This window comes from Caretta caretta, chromosome 5 (assembly GCF_965140235.1).
Source record: "Caretta caretta isolate rCarCar2 chromosome 5, rCarCar1.hap1, whole genome shotgun sequence".
Lineage (NCBI taxonomy): Eukaryota > Metazoa > Chordata > Testudines > Cheloniidae > Caretta > Caretta caretta.
Window position 1 is genome coordinate 13,449,761 of NC_134210.1, and position 22,867 is coordinate 13,472,627.

The 22,867-nt window shown below is 46.8% G+C and overlaps 1 protein-coding gene across 5 annotated transcripts in view; it reads right to left on the reverse strand.

The window, feature by feature from the left end:
* Window positions 1-10,532: 10,532 nt before the first annotated feature.
* Window positions 10,533-22,867, reverse strand: part of LOXHD1 (lipoxygenase homology PLAT domains 1) — a 315,277-nt gene continuing 302,942 nt past the window's right edge. For 2 of the 5 annotated variants that reach the window (XM_048851014.2, XM_048851013.2), the window contains 3 exons: window positions 20,607-20,745; window positions 16,370-16,531; window positions 10,550-11,397 (listed from right to left, as the gene is read on the reverse strand). In XM_048851014.2, coding sequence (XP_048706971.2) covers window positions 10,917-11,397; window positions 16,370-16,531; window positions 20,607-20,745 — 782 coding nt within the window. In that variant the 3' untranslated portion in view covers window positions 10,550-10,916. Of the gene's footprint in view, window positions 11,398-16,369; window positions 16,532-20,606; window positions 20,746-22,867 lie in introns of all 5 variants that reach the window. The other 3 variants (XM_075128349.1, XM_075128350.1, XM_048851015.2) reach the window with 3 other exon arrangements.

The window sequence follows — 22,867 nt, forward strand, 5'->3', positions numbered from 1 at the left end:
GTGTAATGAAGCGCTGAGAGAGGCATGTTGCACATAGGTCACTGTCATGAGTCCCCCAGCTGAGCCAGAGAAGATGAGACTTTCCTGCTATTTCCAAAACTGACAGGAGAAAAGCCTTTTTTAAAAAAACTTCCTTGCCCCCCTCCCCCCCCAGAAGATTTCAGGACTTCTTGATACATTGTAGAATCAAAGGGGACACACATTCAACCTTAAAAAGAAAAGGAGGACTTGTGGCACCTTAGAGACTAACCAATTTATTTGAGCATGAGCTTTCGTGAGCTACAGCTCACTTCATCGGATGCATACTGTGGAAACTGCAGCAGACTTTATATACACACAGAGATCATGAAACAATGCCTCCTCCCACCCCACTGTCCTGCTGGTAATAGCTTATCTAAAGTGATCATCAAGTTGGGCCATTTCCAGCACAAATCCAGGTTTTCTCACCCTCCACCCCCCCACACAAATTCACTCTCCTGCTGGTAATAGCCCATCCAAAGTGACAACTCTCTACACAATGTGCATGATAATCAAGTTGGGCCATTTCCTGCACAAATCCAGGTTCTCTCACCCCCCCCCCCCTTTTTTTTTCCCCGGGGACACACACACACACACACAAACTCACTCTCCTGCTGGTAATAGCTCATCCAAAGTGACCACTCTCCCTACAATGTGCATGATAATCAAGGTGGGCCATTTCCAGCACAAATCCAGGTTTTCTCACCCCCCCACCCCCATACACACACAAACTCACTCTCCTGCTGGTAATAGCTCATCCAAAGTGACCACTCTCCCTACAATGTGCATGGTAATCAAGGTGGGCCATGTCCAGCACAAATCCAGGCTTTCTCACCCCCCCCCCTTTTTTTTTCCCGGGGACACACACACACACACAAACTCACTCTCCTGCCGGCAATAGCTCATCCAAACTGACCACTCTCCAAGTTTAAATCCAAGTTTAACCAGAACGTCTTGGGGGGGGGGTGTAGGAAAAAACAAGGGGAAATAGGCTACCTTGCATAATGACTTAGCCACTCCCAGTCTCTATTTAAGCCTAAATTAATGGTATCCAATTTGCAAATGAATTCCAATTCAGCAGTTTCTCGCTGGAGTCTGGATTTGAAGTTTTTTTGTTTTAAGATAGCGACCTTCATGTCTGTGATTGCGTGACCAGAGAGATTGAAGTGTTCTCCGACTGGTTTATGAATGTTATAATTCTTGACATCTGATTTGTGTTCATTTATTCTTTTACGTAGAGACTGTCCGGTTTGACCAATGTACATGGCAGAGGGGCATTGCTGGCACATATCATGATGGCATATATCACATTGGTGGATGTGCAGGTGAACGAGCCTCTGATAGTGTGGCTGATGTGATTAGGCCCTGTGATGGTGTCCCCTGAAAACCTGGATTTGTGCTGGAAATGGCCCAACTTGATGATCACTTTAGATAAGCTATTACCAGCAGGACAGTGGGGTGGGAGGAGGTATTGTTTCATGATCTCTGTGTGTATATAAAGTCTGCTGCAGTTTCCATGGTATGCATCCGATGAAGTGAGCTGTAGCTCACGAAAGCTCATGCTCAAATAAATTGGTTAGTCTCTAAGGTGCCACAAGTACTCCTTTTCTTTTTGCGAAGACAGACTAACACGGCTGTTACTCTGAAACCTGACATTCAACCTTGTTTCCTTAGGCCACTTTTAAAGGCACACTGGCTCTTGTGTGCAAGAGAAGGCGATCATCCTGGCCATTCTCCAGCGTGGGTAATTCGGGTGTCTCCTCTGCATGCTGGGAATACCTAAAGAGCAAACCTGCCTTTTGGTACTTTGCATTTCTGTTCCTGAATGGAACCTGGAAATACGATGCTGACAATGGTGAGAAATGAATTAACCAACTTGTCTTTCACCCTCTAAAAGGTTTAGCACCGACAAGCCAAAGTCAGGCTCCACCTCCCTGAACACAGGGCTGGTAGGCAGGCAATAGTCAACATTGTCCTGTGCCTCCTACTGCCTTCATGGCTAAAAGCTGCATTAAGTCCCCCTCTGACTACAGTGCCTATGAAGATAAGCTTACTCCAGTCCCGTGAAGGGGCCAGCAACACCAGACCTGGTGAAGAAGCAGCATGAGAGCTTAATGCTGCAATGCCACTGACTTGCTGCAGCCAGCCAGACATCTTCTGAGGTGCTCCAGGAGGGGGTATTGGCAGAACCCCTACCCCACTGCGAAGACGAAGAGGCCTGGAGAACACAAGTATCTGCTGCTGCAGTCAGATAAAGGTAGTGTCCCTCCACATAACCTCTTGGAGTCAGGTCACCCCCAATATCCCACTGAAAGAGTGTTCACTTCTTTCTCCCAGCATCAAGAGTATTTGGACCATTTCAAGGGAATGCCTAAAAAAAGTATGAATCTCACTGACACTACGCATGTTTGGCTGCCCCCCTAGAGTATTCTTTAGGACATATTTCAGAGTAGCAGCCGTGTTAGTCTGTATTCGCAAAAAGAAAAGGAGTACTTGTGGCACCTTAGAGACTAACCAATTTATTTTGAAGTGAGCTGTAGCTCACGAAAGCTTATGCTCAAATAAATTGGTTAGTCTCTAAGGTGCCACAAGTCCTCCTTTTGTTTATGACTTAGTTTACCTGATAAATTTTATAGCATTCATCCTATTAATCTGTTTATTTTTGCTGGGGAGAGAATAATACAAAGTTATTGACTGGAGCTATTAAAATGTATTATCCAATGTTCATATTTATTCTAGGGATAAAGGCTTGATGAATCCTAACTACTAAATGGGTTTAGGTACAAATCTACACCAAATTAGGGAATCATAGTGCTGAAAAAGGGAAGCTCTTTGAGGGCTAAATATAGGCCTTATAAGGAAACCTGAGCGTGACCTCAGCTATAAAGCTGTGACCAGTTTCAAGCAGAGTAGCTTTATTGACTTCATAATTACTCTGAGCTCATTTTGATAAGAAGAAGCTGGATGTACTTTCTTTTGCTGTCATTTCTGAGACAGAGACAGAGAGTGGGTGTGGTATCATTTTCAAGCAACATGAAGCCCAAGGCAAAATGGTCTCCTGGTACCGGATCTCAACTTCTCAGTTGCTCTGTGGAGCTCTTACTGATGTCCTTCGAAAGGGTAATAGCACTGGGAGAATTCAGTTTAGAACACAGTCATTTTATCTTTAAAACCTCCGCAACAAAACATAATCGATGCTGCTTTTAGGTGTGGGGCTGATAACATCCTGCTGCCCAGTGACAGCAAATAGTAACAAGCAAGTGGTGTGGGGGAAAAAAATACTTCTGCCCATTAGGTTAGTGCAGATAGGGCCAAATTCCAATACCCTTATTCACCTGTAGTAGCATCTTGACTCCACCAGTAGCCTCCACTACGTCAGTGGGCCTATTTGTCGAGTAACACTTACTCATGCTGAATAGTATCTGGCCCCCCTACATTGTAATTTTGAGCCGCCAAACCTTTTGGGTTGGTATCAAAATGAATTTGGTTCTTTTATGTCTTTTTAACATCTTCCTGCATATTAAAGAGCCCTGTATGGACACCTTTATTGGGACGATAGGGACCTGCTGGTCCACCTCTTTTTTCACTTATGCCAATCCAGCATGGGTATGAATGCTACCAAATGAAAAGGGCGGCATTTTGCACCCACTTCCATAGGTTTTTAAGTCTAGAAAGGATAATTATATCACCTAGTCTAAGTATTACAGCGGATAAACTAAGTTGCAAAGGAGTGTAATGAACCTGTCAGTTACAACAGGTTTCAGGCTAATTTCTTTTTCATGTCCACAGAACGTTCGGCAACTCACCTTTCACCAAACAGCACCTTTCCACCAAAGGCTCACGAGTTGCACAGAGTACCAGGCTGACGAGGAGGAAGAATAGGAGAATCTTGTCATTACAAAATATAGCTCGATGCAGGAACATTTGCCACATTGTTGTCTGCCTTTAGAGTGGTGGTTGCAATTTTCAACGTGTCAGAGTCCAAACAAGAAAAAGAAATACAATAAAATGTGCCCGTCCCTCATTAAGGATCAAATCATTAGAAAGCAAAATGGCAAAAGAGCAGTGAAGAGGAGTTGCCCAGCTGACCAATTTACAGGCCCAGCAGGCAGATCCTCCGCTGGTGTAAATTGTTCCAGCGCTTTTGAAGTCAATGGCGCTTTGACAATTTAGGCCAGCTGAGGATCTGTTCCCACAGGTTCTCAGCGTTGCGAAGAATGTATTCATTTTAGCCACATAATGCAAATCCCTACACTGGGAAAATTCCATTGAACCTCATTACTTTCATAGCATTAGCTGTTGTAGCAAATGAATAGCTCCCCTGAGATGGGATAGTGTTTAGTTTTATAGAAAACAAGGGGTAAGTTTTAAGGCTTTCCCTCCTCCCCCCTCCAAGATTATCCTCCATGGTCACAGCAAGATCAGTGACCCTTGGTATTAACATACTCCCCATTGGTTCCTTATTAGCAAAATTTTGCCTGGCGTTTCCAGCAGCTATTAGACTGCCTTTAGAATAGATAAAAACCTGCAAGTGATTACTTCTGTCCACAGCAGCAGGTGTGTTCTGTGTCAACAGTAAGAGATTGCGGCTCTCATTTTGGAACTATGCAGTAACTTGGCAACGTAAGCCTTGTTGACGTAGCTGATGTGATTGAGCTCAGTGAACTAAGAAGCCATTTTTCTTTCCGAAGTTGGAGTGTGTATAAGCGCAGGGGGAATATGGCATTGACTAGAGCCAGCATAATGGGGGGGAGGGATGGAAGGAAGGGTGATGTGCCAATTTCCCTATATAGATTGATGTACCTCATTCCCAACCAGCAACTCTTATGCATTGGGATTTCCATGGATCCAGCTAGACTCCGGTCTCTGAGAGTGGCCGGTAGTAGATTCTTTAAAAGACGATGCCATAAACCCTGCAGTGGCAGTTATGGGATAAACCACCCACCAGGTTTTTAAAAACTGATCTTGATTTAAAAAATAAAAAATAATCTTTCTACCCCGAATTAATTAGAGGTTGGGTCATACTCTGGTGTCTGAGGGTATAGGCCACGTCCTCTGCTCTTGGAGTTTATAGTCATTACAGTAAAGATGCAAAAAACAAAAGTCACTTTCACTTGCAGCATAAGTAGATCTGTTGCAAAGTAACAATGGAGAGCATGAGAATTGGCTAATTTGATCCAGGACTAAATGTCACCATTTTGGTTAATGGCCACAGTTATAGGTGGCTTAGGCCACTATTGTCCATTATGGAGGTTTTTTTGGGGGGTGGGGGGGAACTGTGGTTTTTTGCACCGTCCTCTGAAGCAGAGGCTGCTGGTCCCTCTCCACTGGACTGTATGGATCATTTCTGGTGTTCATTAAAACCAAGGCAAAGTTGTGCTAAAAGACCAAAGGCCATATTTATCTTTGGAAGCAATGTGGTCATCATACAAAATGTCATACTTTTCACAGTATGGGCACCCATTTAGGCCATCTAGGCACTTCTATATTGCCACATGCCTATACCATGGGAGCTCCTCCCAGATAGGTATAGCTTGTCCTCACAAAACACCCTTTGAGGGAGGGAAGTATATGGAACATGCTACAGGTGGGAAGCTGAGGATCTGGGAATTAAGTGACTTTCTCAAGGTCAACACAGGCCATCTGTGGTGGCGCTGAGAATGGACCCAGGTTTTCTGAGTCCTAGTCTAGTGCCTGAACCACTTGACCGCCTTTCGTTCTATGAGGAGGCCAGTTCGGGCTTGTCATGTGTGTGTCCTTTGGTGACATGGCTACTTGATCACTCAATACTGGCCTGGAACCACCAACTGACTGGCCATAGGCCCTCAGACGGCTGTCTGCCTGCCATGACTTGCAGCAACTGTCAGCCTGGGCCAAATTAAAAACAGTGGCACAGACATCAAATGTTTCTTAGCCTGAAAGTTGCTTGACTTATGTTTTAAAAACTGATCTTTATTTAAAAAAGCAAATCTTCTTGTCACTTACTCAGCACCAGAAACCAAACTTATGGACTGATCAGACTTAAATAAATAAATAATGTTTTTTGTCGGTTACCACCTGGAGCATAAGAAGATGATCATGTATGTTCTATCGCAAAAATAAAACTGCAGAGTGAACGAAAATACTGAAATTCCCGAAGTGTCACTTTCACCAAGGAACTTGGGGCTAAAATAAAAACCCCTGAGAACTGCGTTTTAGCATGGCACGTCTGCTATAACACAATGGGATCAATCGTACTGCTATAACACAACGTGGCTTTTTTAAAAGTTATGCACAGTGGTTGTTTACTTCAAGGGGGAAAGAAACTTTTTAAAATTAAAAGGCAGATAGTAGAAAAATAGCCACCTTCTACTTCAGAGAATAGCTCAAGGCAACTTCATGGAAGATCTCGTTTGCTAGTTCATACGCCCCCCCTACTGCAGTTAAAGCGCTGACGTAGATCTCAGGAGAGTTAGATTGAACTCTGCCACAGATTTGTGGGGTGACCTGAGGCAAGTCACTTAAATCTCTCTGGCCCTCAATTCCCCATTTTTAAAATGGGGATAACACCACCTCTTTTCTCCCAACCTCTGCATGTTTAGACTGTAAACTCTTGGGGGGGAGGATTATCTCTCACAATGTGTTTGTACAGGGACTAGCCCAGCTCTGATCTCAGTTGAGGCTAACCTCATAGATTTTAATTCATAGATTTTTTAAGGTCAGAAGGGACCACAGTGATCATCGAGTCTGACCACCTGCACTTCTGCTGTCACAGAATTCCATGCGTCATAATTTGGATAATAACTCCATGGGCGGTGGGGTTCTGGTAGTCCAGAGCATCTATAAATAACATACTAGTGGTACTATGGGGCGGGGCGGGGAATAAAGCACGCTTCTTAGCCCCTGGAGGAGCTGATCAGGCAGTCAAGCCCTTCAAATGAACATGCCGAGGCTCCAGCCACTACAGGCTAGTTTTGAATGCATGCTTAGGATGAAACCTTTTACAAGAACGACAGCTTGCCCATGGTGACGGATGCCCGATTCCCCAGAGAGCTGCGACACAGCCGGAGGCAGCAGGACAAACTTCCTCAACGCTGCCCATTGTTTCACAGTATAATCTACTGTACGGAGTTGGTTAAACATGCTGTGATACCAGTGGCTTGCATTATAAAATCAGGAGGTCCCTGGGCTCGGCTCCTAGCTAGGCATAGCCGTGCCAGTGAAGCATGCCGGGTGTTCATTAGCACAGATGCTGGCCCTAGCTAGTTCCATTGTAGGGTCTGATCCTCCAGCGAGCTCTCAACTCCCATCGATTTGAATACTCAGCACTTTGTAGCCTCAGGCCTGTAGCTGGAGGGAATAACGACAGTTATAGACAGAGTCTGAGAGTCAATCACTGTTATTATTCACATCAGTGAGTACTTGATCACTTATGCAGTTGATTATTAGGTAGATTTCAGTAACTCACTGTTCTCCAAAAATCACCATTTACCAGAAAGGTTTGGAAAATGAATTGATTTAAGCCATTTAACCCTAACCATCAGAGGAGTGAAGTTCTGGAACAGCCTTCCAAGAGAAGGGAAGCCTTCAAGGGAAGCAGTGGGGGCAAAAGACATAGCTGGCTTCAAGACTAAGCTTATGGAAGGGATGATATGAGGGACTAGCCTAATTTTGGCAATTAATTGATCTTCAACTATTAGCAGTAGCTATGCCCAATGGCCTGTGATGGGATGTTAAATGGGGTGGGATCTGAGTCACTACAGAGAATTCTTTCCTGGGTGTCTGGCTGGTAAGTCATGCTCAGGGTTTAGCTGATTGCCATATTTGGGGTCAGGAAGGAATTTTCCTCCGGGGCAGATTGGCAGAGGCCCTGGGGGGGGTCTTCCTCTGCAGCATAGGGAATGGGGTCACTTGCTGGAGGATTCTCTGCACCTCAAAGTCTTTAAACCACGATTTGAGGACTTCAATAGTTCAGACATAGGTTAGAGGTTTGTTACAGGAGTGGGTGGGTGAGATTCTTTGGCCTGTGCTGTGTAGGAGGTCAGACTAGATGATCATAATGGGCCCTTCTGATCGTAAAGTCTATGATTCTATGATTATCTGTTAACTGACGACACATAGCTGAATGCACTCTAAGGGCTTGTCCACACTACCAGCTGGATCGGCGAGCAGCGATAGATCCAGCGGGGTGGGTGTCGATTTATCGTGTCTATACTAGACGCGATTGATCGACCGCTGAGCACGCTCTCCTCAATTCTGGTACTCCACCAGAACAAGGGGCACAAGCAGAGTCGACAGGAGATTGTCAGCTGTCGACTCACCGCAGTGAAGACACCGTGGTAAGTAGATCTAAGTACATCAACTTCAGCTACACTAATCACATAGCTGAAGTTGCGTATCTTACATCGACCCCCACACGGTAGTGTAGACAAGCCCTATGAGGTACATTGGCTGGCGTCTACAGAAGAAGATCATGATGTAGGACCCCTGTAGTGTGAAATTTGCCCAGGGGAGAGTAGCTTGCAAAGGTATGGTGCCACTCCTTAGCATGGATTCCCGAATAGTAGAAGAAAAATGCCTCACCGATACCAAAACATACCATTTAGTAGGCTCAGATAAGCTGGCCCATGTGGTACCGACTTTACTACAGCTACTGCATACGAGAGGAAGGATGGGCCAGTGCTTAAGGGACTGGCCTCGGCTGTAGGAGACATGGTGTCAGGTCCCTGCTTGATCATGGATTCCCTGTTTGGGAAAGTCACTTAAGAGCCTAAATATATTTGTGGAGCTGGGCCTTAGCTTCTCTGCGCCTCAGTTCCCCGTTTGTAAAATGGGGAAACAGTATTTCCAGACCTCCCAGGGCTGTTGTGAGGTTCTCAGAGTGTACCTAAACTATCTACAGCGATACAAGCCGTGTAATGAGGCTGCTCAGGATCATGTATCCTGCCCCTGGTGTGGTAAACAAAAGAGAAATGGGGGAGGGGGGAGCTGGGAAAATGACCTAGCTCATTGAATCTGAAGAGCTGTTGGACCTTGGCTGTGATTAACAGCACCAATCATCAGCAATTCAATGCAAATCCACATGGCTCCCTGTCCCAAAATGAGATTCACTAGTTAACCCCTGGATTTACAGCTAATCGCCCTTTAAACCCCCAGGGCCCTGCAGGTAGGTAGAGCAGAGTATGGGACTACAAGGCTGTAGGGTGGATCTGAGAGCAGACTCCTTGGTAAAGAAACAACTGAGACTACAGCCAATCTTTGGCTGGAAAGGGTAGGAAGATGTTTCATAGGGGTAGCTTTGCTTAGCTAGCAGATTGGTGGGGAAGTGCTGAAGCCCTTGTGATCCTGGCTGGGATGCTAGGGATTGCTGCATCTGTAAGATCCCCTCCCCTTCCCCACTGAAAACCCCACTTTGGTGCTCTGCAGGTTTCTGACTCCACAAGGGGTTGGCAGCTTGTGTAACTCACTGATGGCCAAGTCAGGATTAATGTGTGCAGTTAGCCCCTGCTCAGATTGGGAACCCCTGTCCTGAGTGGGGAATGAAGAGGCATCTGCTGGCAGAGATGCCTATGGGAACACAACTATTGGGACGGAGGGTGGCCAGGAAGCAGTGTATGGAGCAGAGCAGACTGTATGGCACCTGCTCAAGATCTGCAGGTTTTTGGAGTCTGATTCTCCCCTTCCTCAGCTGGGCAAACTGTTCTTCCCCCACTTGCCCCAAACAATGGTAGAACCAGGAGACCAGGACATACCCCGGGGGTGGAATCCTGGCCTCAATGACGTCAAGGAGAGTTTTGCCATGGAGTTCAATGGAGATAGTATGCACTCTCCTAGGTTGGTCGATGGGGTCCCAAAGATTTTTTTTAGAAATGTTCTTTTTGTTTTAAGTACAGAATTATTTGCTAGGAAATCTAATATAATCCAGCCAAATAGGTGAATTAAAGGGTATTAGGGATTGGGAAACTCATGTGCTGGTGTCTCAGTTTTGACTCTGCCCATGAAACTATCCTTTTTTGAAAAGTCGAAATTGCAATACTTAAAACCCCCCCATAAAATCAATGGCAGCTGCCTTTACAAGTGATTGCTATGCATGCCACACAGTGCAGAACGATGCTGAGATAGCTTTGAACATGTGCTCTTTGCTGCTTCCCTAAAGCAGAATTGATTATTGTTAAGTGTTTTGTTAATGTATTCAGCTGAATAGCACAAAATCATTATGTTGTTCAGTTCATAGCTATGATCTTGGAGCTGCTTAACACCTGTGCACTGGGGCCGATCCTCAGCCGCGGTAAACTGGGGTCGGTCCATTGAAATCAAAGGAGCTAGGCCAATTCACACCAGCAGAGACCTGGCCTAGATGATTCACTTTCTTGCTGAAACTCTTGTTCAGAAAATCTTATCTGGGTTGTTGCTTTCAACTCTTCATTGCACGTGTACACAAAAACAAATATACACACTCGAATATAGAGACGTTTACTAGATGTAGGTCAAAACTGGGACTGCTATAACCAACCCCCTTGACTATGTCAGCTTAATTGTTATTGCAGCCTCTTGTAGTTTAAAAGAGGAGCCGGCCTGATCATCCGTTCTCTGTTGGCGTTTCCAGCCTTGGTAGTTGGGCACATAAAACCACACCCTTTGAGCCGTAAATGAAGTGGATTTGATATGGATAATCAGTGGACCAGAAAAAATTTGCCATTCACATTTTTATATACACATTTAAAAAGTATGATTCTTTTTATAAAATGTTAATCCAGGGAGTATATATTCCTACTAAAATCGTTTCAATATAAAATACAATATTTTAAAAAGAAAAACATGATACAAAACGGTGTAAGAAGTGAGTAAGAAAAACCCCTCTGCAGTGAATATAAATATCTTCATAGCAGCTCCTTTTAAAGGCTGCAGATGAATCCCTGTTAATATCTTGGAAATAATTCCCTCCAGGTCAAACCATCTCCTCTATTCCGGTCCAGCCACTTCCCACAAGGGAAAATCGTGGTCACTCCAGTAGCTGAATTGGTGATCTCCACCCTCTCCACTAACCAGCCAGTTGCTATGCCACTGTTGTTATGTTCAATCCGGACTTTTTTCAACTCCCCCAACTCCAGGGTTTCCAGGAAAAATCTATTGGTTTTGCCCCGTTCAAAGAGGTTCCGGAACTTCTGCTTGAGAGCACGCTTGCCCGAATCTCCATTTATTCCAAAGATGGTGATAAAGACATTGGCATCGGTCCCAGCTCCTTTTTCAGACCCTGTAACCACAATGACCTCATATTTGACTGGCACCAAGCTCCGGGCTTTGCTGGCAAAACTTTCTATGACCTTGACACACTCAAAGACTTTGTAGTCACCCCTCTTGTTCCTCAGTGGAATTTTTGCATTGCACTTGAAAAAATATCTGCCAAAGGAAAGTTAACAGTGTGTTAATAATATGGCCTTTTGCTTTGCATTATGAATGCCCAGGTATAATGGGGACAGGTGATTTAGAAATTCACCTACTACTAATGTTTCAACCTTGTATTTAGAATGAGAGGGACATATCCTTGCTTGGGACTTGAACTGAAGATTCTAGGATTTTAAAAAAACAGCACTGCTCGGTGTGCTACAGGAAACTCTCTAAAGGACATAGCCAATTATTTTGCAAGTTTGAAATATGTAGCCTCCCTGGAAATACAAATTCCAGTCAGAGAAAGTCAACTCAGCCCTTCAACCTTCCAGTTCTTCTACATTTCAGCATTACCCAGGGTAATACACTCACCTTTGAACAAGCCGAGCTGAAACAGCTGGCTTGAGTTACACAGTATGTGTATGAACCCTTAAACTTTTTCTGAAGTTCAAAAGTCCTGTGGCAGCTGATTTTCCCCAAACCGTAACAATTTCCACTGCCCTCTTGCCCTCAGACAGCCCTGGCCTAATCACAGTGGAGGCAGCTCCTTTTACTTGTGCTTTTACTGGATTTTTTGGCGTAGGTGGTGCATAATGGAGGCTGAGCCTTCCCCCCAACCCTCCAGCCACCAAGGGAGAGGGGCAGTGGTGGATTTGGGACCCCCCCCCGAAAAGTCTCCTCCCACCACGGCCCCAGGGCTGGAGGAGCTCCCCGCTGCGACTCTGGAGCTGAGGCGTGAGGCACACAACTTTTCCAGTCTCAGGGATGGGGGAGGAGTGAATGGGGGGTGGGTGGGAGAGGGTGGAGCCATGGGCGGGGTCACGGGCGGAAGGGGCAGAACAGGGGAGGGGCTCCAGGCTCGGTGCTTCAGCCAGGGCCAATGGGAGTTGGCTGACAGCAGAGAGTGGGGGCGGGGCTTTGGCCAGAGGAGGCGGGTCCTCAGCTGGAAGAAGTGGGCAGGGGGCTAGCCTCCCCAAGAGGAAGCTTTGCCTACCACCCACGTTTGATGGATATCATGGACTTATTCTGAAGGCTGTTGTAGCTGTAGGTGTGAGCGGCAACCCTGGAGGAACGAGTGTTCAAATCCCATGCTTTCAAGCAGCTAGTTTAAATGACTTCACTCTTCCTAAACTGCACCTTGAGATTTGCCATCTTGTACATGCAACGTGGCAAGGGGAAGGGGCTTTCTAGCTGAACAGCCCCTCCTCGGATCACCGGTTGAAAACCTGTTTTGAGGCCGCCATGTTGCAGGTTTAGTGCTGCCCTCTGCTAGGCCAGGTACCACTGCAGAGCCGAGGGGAAGATTAGTGGGGGAGTTGTGTAATGACAGGCGTGTTATGCTAGCACATTTAGTTAGGCTTTAGGGCTGAAGATCAAAAACAACAGACCATGCTGCTCCCTATGCCTAGACCAGCTTAAAAATATCTTTCAGGCAGGGGTCCTTGAGCCAAATTCTGCTCCAGTGCCAGCAGGTGCAGTGTCTGTTGAAGTCACTTTCAAGTCCCACTTTCATAGATTTTCAGGCCAGAAGGGATTATTATGATCATCATGTTTGGCTTCCTGTATCACAGAGGCTACAGAACCTCACACAGTAAATCCTGCATCAAGCCCATAACTTTTATTTGAGCTGGAGCATTGCTTTTAAAAGGGCATCCAGTCTTGCTGTAAAGACTTTGAGTGATGGCGAATCCAACATGTCCCTAGATAACTGAAGTCACTCAACTTATGCCAGAATTGAATGTGGTGCCCTTGTCATCTTATTTGCCTGTCAAGTGTCATGTACACTTACAGAGCTATAAAAATAATATCATAAATGGCTACTATCGGAGAGCCCAGCAGGGCAAGCAGGCTTTTGGATTTAAAACAAACGTAGGGGCAAGTTTTCAAAGTTAGGTGCATCATCTATGCTCTCACAAATCAAGGTAAAGGTCAACAATTACCACCATCAATGGAATGACAAGGAAGGGGCCAGAGGTGAGGGAGAACAGGAAAAGAGGGAATATTAAAGTCTGGGGCAGGAAATATATGTGTCCCCTCTCTCCTCGTTTATAACTCTTAGCTCATCCTGAGCAGACAAAGGAAGCAGCAAGCACTGAAATATGTACCAGATGCTGAAAACCCTTTACTCCCCTGGAATGCCCCTGGCGATGTAGAGGAAGCACATAACATACTCATAAATCACTGTGTGTCTGGTAATCAGCCAGAGGTTTGGACACTGGGCTTTTAATGAGGTATTTTATTTGCAATGATGCAAGTCATTTCCACCTGAGTTTCCTCCCTCTCCTGTCCAAACGGCAGTAGGCACTCCCTCAAGGAATTCAGCTGGATTGTATTATGCACCAGTAAAATTAAGACCTGAAGAAAGGGCTGCTTCAGCACCATAGTGTTACCATATTTCTTAACGTCTTACAACATTTCTAATGCATCTGAAACCACAGAAATATCTGCCCATGTTTGGAAAGGAGTTTTGTACCTGAGAGGGTCTGATGAGAATAAATCCTGAAGTCCTTATTCAGGGGTGGGAACGTACTTCCCAGTGAGAGCTTTTTTAACTCTCTCACAACTGCAGAGTAGCCAGCTCTTGGGATTTTTATTGTGAATTTTGTGATATTCTGAGTTTTCCTTGAAACCTCGGCTTGGGGAATTGTCTCATTAGGTGAGAATCTCAACTTTCTTTCTTTCTTGTAAATTTCTACCCCTCAAAGTTGCAGAGAAAAGCTTGAAAACATGACCCAATTGTATGCCAATGTCTCTAAAACCAAAAGGCAAAGGAAAAGAACCGAAATGTAGTATTTAAAATAAAATCATGACTGTTAAGTCAATCTTTTAAATTTGTCTGGGTTCTTTTTTGGGGAGGGTGGAGGGGAAACGGGGGTCCTCCACTCATCATTTTTGAACCTGTGGGATAGGCAATGCTGAAGGCTTGATCCAGCAATGTGGAGCAGCTGTGGCTAGATAGGGCTGTGGTTATGGAGAACATGCAAGAAGGCAGGGTTCTGGGCAGAATGGGCTGTGACAGGCTGCAACTTACTGCAGAATCTTGTTGCTCTACTATGTCATTTTAAATAAAAGACTAGAATTGTGCCTTAAAAAGACCTCTGCCCCCCTGTGGGGCCACACTGGTTTCAGTGAGGCTCTTCCGATGCACAATAGCCTCGAGCATGTGGCTGTGATTGCAGGGTCGGGCGTTAAGAGCTGAAGGTTTCCCTTGATTGCGAGACAAGAATATGACTGACTGAGTTTTCATTCTGCAAATATTAACATGGCCCTTCTACAGGCTGATTTGATTTAGCCGTTGATTAATTTGCTGGAAGAGACACTTAACATCAAAATCTCACGTCAAGGATTTCTTTTTAAACACTAAACTGTCTCAGCAGGAATGAAACCCTTAAAGTTAAGTACTTTAACGGTAGTGGAAATATCGCAGAGAAGAAAAGGAATCCATTAATAGTTTGGATGTGCTTGCTTAGCTATTTTGGCCCAAGATTGACAGCTATTAGGTATTTGCTCTTCGGATGACCATTCTTTTCCTTTTCCTGCCTATTCTCCATGCTAGCAGCTCGTTAATGCTGCATGAACATGAAGGGCTCAGGCTGACGGGGCCAGGGAGTTGAAGTGCTGAGAGGTTAGCCGATCACACGAGATTACCAAGATGATTTGAAGTCTCTTGAAAATTTCCACCATCTCCAAACCAGAGAATAAAAATATCTTTTGGTTTTTGTGACAGGGCATACTAGGCCTTTGTGGCCCCCTCCTGGAGGCCCCATAACCCTGCCCTAGGAAAGGAGCAGCGAGGGAGGATCCTTGATATGCCTAGCGAGGCTGCATGGAAGCAGCCAATCAGAGCCCAGCAGACTCAGATAAAAGGCACTGCAGGACGCAAACAGGTCAGTCCCTGGCTGGGACTTGAGGGGGCAAGGTGGGGTGCTTCTCTCTGGCCTTAGGAGCTTACAGGATAGCCAGAGTCTGTTACTGGCTGTATTTGCTTAGCTGGGTTTGTAGGGAGTGAGGACATAACACCTTAATCCTGAGATAAGGGTGAAGCTAAAAGGGGACAGGTAGGAAAAGGCCAAGGAAAGAAGTGGCAGCTAATTGAAATTGAGCAATATGTTGTGGCGGTTCATAGGGTCACTGGGTTGGAACCTGGAGTATTGGGCGGGCCTGTGTTCTGCTACTGGCTAGAAGTACAGTGGTGTAAGCCCCACAAAGTGGGCAGGACTGAGTTAGGAGCCCAAAGAAAGGGTGGAAGGCACCTACTAAGGGCAGACAGACTGTTTATCTATCAGATGGTATATACCCCAGAAGGTGTTCATCTGGATTTAGTGACTTGGCTGGAGAGCCAAGCCACAGAAGACCTGCCAAGCAAGTCTATCCGTACTGCATACATCAGCAGGAGGCACTGAAGAGGTGTGTCTCCCTTGTTATACTTTTGTAGATGACGCCTGAGGTGCTTTTGGATCCAAGGATTCCTACTGGAACCATCCCACAATGCAAAGGGAGTCAAATCTGAGGTTTCTCCCATGTTGAATACTGACATGCCTGAATGTCCTTTTCACAGAAGCAGTTTAGAGGCCAATCTTTGAAAAGTGGCCCACAGAATCTAAATCACTAGGTCTAGATTTTCGACAAGTTTAGGAGTGCAGGGTTTTGGGTTTGGGTTTTTTTTTTGCAAAATACATGCTGATTATTTTTATGATTGTGCATCCATCTGCACATGCAAATACTTTGCACCAGAAACATGGAAACCATGCATGCAAATTAGACTTGTCTGCGGCAGCTCCTAAATGTTTTAAATATCTTGCCCTTAGTTTTTAAAACATGCTAAGAATTTTTAAAGCTCAACATGTATGGCTAGGAAAGGTTAACTATGAAGAACCTCAGAAATATGGTTACAATACTATTTAAATCTCCCAGGCCATTCTGCCTTTAGTTCCTGGAGTTCTTTATTGCATACTGCATGTCTGTTTTGATGGAAACAACTTACTTGTTGCAAAGTTCCATCTCTGTTATGATTATCTCTCGGACATACCAGTACACATCAGTTTTTGTGGTTGACTTCCTTCCATCTTTTGGACAGTGACCAACACAAATGGCTGCAATATCACCAACATTTTTTGAAGAAAACAGAAATTTGTCTGTTGCTCCTCTGCAGTAAACATAGAAGAGTTTCAATTAACATCCTGGAGACTGGCAATGACTTGTGTCATGTTAGCATTAAGTAATTTGCGCGTGGCTATGAAAGATATAAAACAAACCTTCATTTAAAGTCATTTGATTTAACCCATAATTATTTAACACAAAGTATAATTTCTGTATATAAATTCAGTATTTTTCCTGGTTAGGGTGACACTTTAAATTACTACCACTAGGACCTTCCAGGGTATGTTTGAGCTAATTCACATCCAAAATCAATTTGCCTTGTTATAGGGAAAGCTAAAGAATGATTTATTTTCCCCTAAAGCATTCATTCTTTTTCTTGACAGATATTGTATCTGTTGTACATCTACTAATCATAGCTGCTTTTAAAACCACTAATCAAACTACCCCTCCTGCTTTTAAGCTGTTCTTAAGATGGACTTTTAAGAAAAATGTATCTCTGTCAAACCTTTGGCCAAGTCTTCTGTTGTGTATCCTGTGTATCTTTAGTAGCTGACTTATTGGATTAGACCAGTGGTTCTCAACCCCTGGCCCAATTAGCACACAGCTGCGGCCCAGCTGTGTGCTAACAAAAATTCAAAATTTGCTCTAGTCTGGCAGAGGGCGGAGCTGGCTGAGGGGGAGAGGGCGTAAGGCAGCCTGCAGGAGTGTTCCTACCAGCAGGGGGCTGGTGAGTGCTGCAGGGGGAACAGGGGTCAGGAGAGTGGGTCTCTGGGCAGGTTTGGGGGGGGCGGGCTCTGGGCAGTGAGGGGGTTGGGCACTGGAAACTAGGAGTTTGCAGGGGTGCTGCTGCACTCCCAGGTTTTAGGTGGGGCTCTGCTCCCGGCCCGGTGACTTGGGTCTGGCTGCCGGCTGCCTGGCCCTGCGTGGTGGGTCGGGCTGGTGGGTTCCAGCCCCAAGCTGCAGGATCCCCAGTCTGGCTGCCTGGACCAACATGGCAGATCCGGGTCCCAGCTGTCCAGTTCTGTGCCCAGAGCTCCATGCCTGGTCCCACTCTGTGGAGGCGTCTCTGGGTAGGGGGGGTGCTGGACATGGGCGACTGTGTGGGGTTTTGCGGGGGGGGGGAGAGAGGGCACTGTGGTTCTCAACCTGTGGTCTGTGTAATACATTGTGGGCCGCATATGCAGCCCGCTATTATAAACAGGTTGAGAACCCCTGGATTGGAGTTTGTCATGGAGGTTTTTGGAAGCCATGGATTCCATAACTTTCCAGGACCTCCATGACTTCTGCAGCCGCGGGTGCCTGAGCAGCTCGGGCAGCCCCTGGGCCAGCTACACCGGCCGCTGCTGGGGCAGTCTCGGGCCACCCCATCCCCAGCAGCAGCAGTAGGGGTCCTGGGCTGTGTGCCACCAGTCCCTCTCCCCAGCAGCTGCAGATTCCCAGGCTACACGCCATGTGCCACCCCAGCACCCAAGATTTAGTCAGGGGTGTATGGTACAAGTCATGGACAGGTCACGGGCCATGATTTTTTGTTTACTGACCGTGATCTGTCCATGACTTGTACTATATACCCCTGACTAAAACGTAGCCTTAACTAGTAGTTCATCCAGTTGTCGGCCTCCAACAGTAAACAATGTTTGATACTTCAGAGGAAGGAATCCTAGCCCCATTATACCCCTGGCCAACTTTGTAAATAGAGGAGGTTCCTTCCTGACCACCATAGACAATCTGCTTATTCCGTGAATTAAGATAGTTGTTTCTTTTTATTGCAGTCCTATCCTATCCTTCCCCAAACTGTGCCAAACCGCTTCATACCAGGAGCACGGCACTGTTTAACAGATGGAGGTTTCCTCGTATCATGGCTGTTTGCTGTTGGGTCACTGATGTTTAAAATAGCTATATACACATTGATGCCATTAATATTAGAGTCCAATTTACTTAAAAGTTTGCCTGCCTTGGAAGGAACTCTCTTGAGTTCCTGACAGAGAAACACTCCCTCCTTCCACAACAAACTGGCTACTCTCATATTCTTTGTGGTCTACGGGCAGCATACTGTGTACAGTATCCATAAAGAAAAACAACACAAAACCTATCTCATGCACACTAAAAACTAGAGGGGTTTGACCAGTTCTGAGTGTGTTCAGGTGTAGATTTCAAATGTGGAAGAGGGACTCTCATTCATTTCCTCTACATGAAGGTGCCCCCAGCCAGTCTATACACTACACATAATAGTGCCCATTCATATCTGCGGTATAAAGCTTTCTTTCATCATTTCTCTCTCTGCTTTTCTCGCATCCAGGACCTAAAGCAGAGATCTCTCATTCCTAAACAGGGGTAAAAGTAAGTTAGAGGACTTACTGGTACGCCGGAGTCCTGAGCAGGGGGTGTGGCCTCAACCGGAAGAGGCAGGGCCTTAAATCCCCGGGCCCTTTAAATCTTGATTTAAAGGGCCAGGGCTCCAGCTGCAGTATCATAGAATCAGGGTTGGAAGGGACCTTAGGAGGTCATCTAGTCCAACCCCTGCTCAAAGCAGGACCGATCCCCAATTAAATCAGTGGCGGCTGGGAGCCCAGGGCCCTTTAAATCACCCCCGAGCTACCAGCTGCAGAGGCGGCTGGGAGCCCCGGGGCTTGGGGGTGATTTAAAGGGCCCAGGGCTCCAGCTGCCACTACCGGAGCGGAGCCCCGGGCCCTTTAAATCACTGAGGAGCCCTGGGGGCTCCCGTCTGCCACCGCTACCCCGGGGCTCTGGGCTCTGGCAGAGCTTTAAAGGGCCTGGGGCTCCGCTGTGGTAGCAGCTACTGGAGCCCTGAGCCCTTTAAATCCCTGCCTGAGCCCTGCTGCCCGAGCCCTAGGGTAGCGGTGGCCGGGCTCCATCGGGGATTTAAAGGGCCCCAGGGCTCCAGCCGCCACTACCATCCCGGCCCTTTAAATGCCCGCCGGAGCCCACCGCCGCTACCCCAGGGCTTTGGCAGTAGGGCTCCGGCAGGGATTTAAAGGGCCGGGGCAGTAGGGGTGGCTGGAGCTCTGGGGCTCTTTAAATCCCCGCCAGAGCCCCCACCCCATCCCTACCTCAGGGCTCGGGCAGCAGGGCTCAGGTGGGGATTTAAAGGGATTGGGGCTCCAGCCGCCGCTACCGCCCCAGCCCTTTAAATTTCCAGAGGGGCCATCCCCCCCACCCCCCCCGTCCCAGGGCTTCGGCAGCAGGGCTTAAGCAGGGATTTAAAGGGACCCGGGAGGGTAGCGGGGGCTGGAGCTCCGGGGCCCTTTAAATCCCCACCTGAGCCCTGCTGCCCGAGCCCTGGGGTAGGGGTGGGGGTGGGGTCTCTGGCGGGGATTTAAAGAGTCCCAGAGCTCCAACCACCCCTACTGCCCCAGCCCTTTAAATCCCCGCTGGAGCCCTGCTGCCAAAGCCCTGGGGTAGAGGCGGTGGGGCTCCGGCGGGTATTTAAAGGGCCAGGGTGGTAGCAGCGGCTGGAGCCCCGGGCCCTTTAAATCACTGAGGAGCCCTGGGGGCTCCCGGCTGCCACCGCTACCCTGGGGCTTTGGGCTCTGGCAGAGCTTTAAAGGGCCTGGGGCTCCGCTGTGGTAGCAGCTGCCGGAGCGAACCGGCTTACTTTCACCTCTGTTCCTAAACCAAAGATTTGGAATGTCAGGTCAGATCTAAACAGCACTGACAACATTTAGCCTGGAATTATTTTTACTCTCTTCCACCACAGCAACCTTCTGTCAGAGATGTTAAAAACACCTCTCTCTCAGATGAGTTCTTCCACAGCTCCTCCCAGCTGAGCCTGTTGGGGTTCCCTTTAGGCTCATCTGGCAAACCCCTGAAGTATCAGGACCCTTGTTTAAGTTTTGAAGGACATGTGCATACATACATGTACGAGTCCAATCCCCAGATGGACATTTCTGCTCATTCTTAAACTTGGACTCCTGAGACAAATGTTACTACTTTCTTCCACTTTACTGCCCATTGTATCTTTCGGAAAGGAAAGTAAGAAATGGTCTGACACTCCTAATGCCTCTCCATGAATCCTCCAGAGGGAAGGAGGAGGGGCCTTTGTAAGAGAGACACAGCTGGTGACATTCCCTTCCCGTTCACCCATCAAGGCCTATCTCACCTACCTTGTGAATTTCCTTTTTTTGGAGGCGTTTTCCAGAAGGAATTCTTTTGAGCGTCCCTTCTTTCCTTCTAAGATGATCCAGATGTTTTCCTTGGTTTCTGCATCCTCTGTGTCACTTGTCACTGTGACAATTTCATAGGCTTCCAAGGCAAAATTAAAGCACAGAATTAAATAGCCAGAGCAGATGCAATCAATGACAATGGCCAGACAGAGACTTGTCTATTGGACTGTCACTATGGCCTTCAGATAATGGAAACTTTGCCATTGACTCCTGTGGGCCAACATTTCACCCCAGGGAAGGAATAAACAGAAAACAGAATAGGCTTCGGCGGATCAATGAGCAGCAGTGCCTGGGACTACTCTTGAGTGGCTCTCCTCTTTCAGAGAACTCAAAGGGCAGTTGTGAGCAGCTGTCCCTCTGCCCTGATGGCAGGTGTGCTGCAGCGGTTGATATTATTCCCTCTCTGGCGCAACCTGGCTATGAGGCCACTAGGAAGGTTAGTGAGGAGACAGAGGCTGCAGTACAGTCAGTATGCTGATGACATGTCTCACCTGGCCGGAGCAGGGGGATGAATAATCTTGTGCCTAGATGAAAGTGCAGCTTGGATGAGAGCTAACTGGATGCAATTCCATCAAGACTGAGACCATGTTGGTGGGTCGTGGAAGCCGCTGAGGAGCTGGCAGAATTTATATGAACACCCCTCACTGGGGGAGTGCAACCACCATTTGTGAAACAGGTGTGCACTTCATATGTGTGTATACGGGGGCGGGATATTAGGCCGTGGGCAGCTCCTACATGCCCAGGCAGTGGCTGTAGCCAAGAGTGCTCTCTTCCATCTCTGCCTGGCAAAATGACGTACAACCTTCTCTCTCCCGTGGGAATCCTCTCACAATTATCCATTCCTTGACCACCTCATAATTAAACTGCTGTAAGGTGCTCCACATGGGGTTATACCTTGGGACCAGGAAGCAGCAGCTAGTGCATAATGCCATAGCCTGCTTATTAAGGGGAGTTACACATCGGGAGCACTTTAGATCAGTGTTCTGTAATCTGCACTGGCTTTCAGTAAGCTTCCAGGTAGAATTCAAGGTGTTGGTTTTAAACTATAAAGCCCTAACTGGTTTTGGACCTGGTACCTTAAGAGATCACCTCTCGATCTGTCATAAGCCACCATGGATGAGATCCACAGAGGCGCCTTCAGTACAAACAAGAAGGAGCTGCTGACAAGGCATTCTCTAGGAGGGTTCCATAATTTTGGAACTTGCTCCCTCACTGGTCTGCCAGAGCTTGGATTTGTTAACTTCCTGAGCATGCTTCAAAGCTCATCTTCCCTCCACCCCCTGTACTTTGTTTAGTCTGCTGAGGAGGGGATGGATTGAGAAGGGTGTATTTTTATATTGACAAGTCTCAGAGTAACAGCCGTGTTAGTCTGTCTTCGCAAAAAGAAAAGGAGTACTTGTGGCACCTTAGAGACTAACCAATTTATTTGAGCATGAGCTTTCGTGAGCTACAGCTCACTTCATCGGATGCATACCGTGGAAACTGCAGAAGACATTATACACACACAGAGACCATGAAACAATACCTCCTCCCACCCCACTGTCCTGCTGGTAATAGCTTATCTAAAGTGATCATCAAGTTGGGCCATTTCCAGCACAAATCCAGGTTTTCTCACCCTCTGCCCCCCCCCCCCCCCCGCACACACACACAAACTCACTCTCCTGCTGGTAATAGCCCATTCAAAGTGACCACTCTCTTCACAATGTGTGTCATAATCAAGGTGGGCCATTTCCTGCACAAATCCAGGTTCTCTCACTCCCTCACCCCCCTCCAAAAACCACTCACACAATCTCACTCTCCTGCTGGTAATAGCTTATCCAAAGTGACCACTCTCCCTACAATGTGCATGATAATCAAGGTGGGCCATTTCCAGCACAAATCCAGGCTTTCTCACTCCCCCCTCCCCCGGAAACACACACACACACACACAAACTCACTCTCCTGCTGGCAATAGCTCATCCAAACTGACCACTCTCTAAGTTTAAATCCAAGTTTAACCAGAACGTCTGGGGGGGGGGTGGTAGGAAAAAACAGGGGGAAATAGGCTACCTTGCATAATGACTTAGCCACTCCCAGTCTCTATTTAAGCCTAAATTAATAGTATCCAATTTGCAAATGAATTCCAATTCAGCAGTTTCTCGCTGGAGTCTGGATTTGAAGTTTTTTTGTTGTAAGATAGCGACCTTCATGTCTGTAATTGC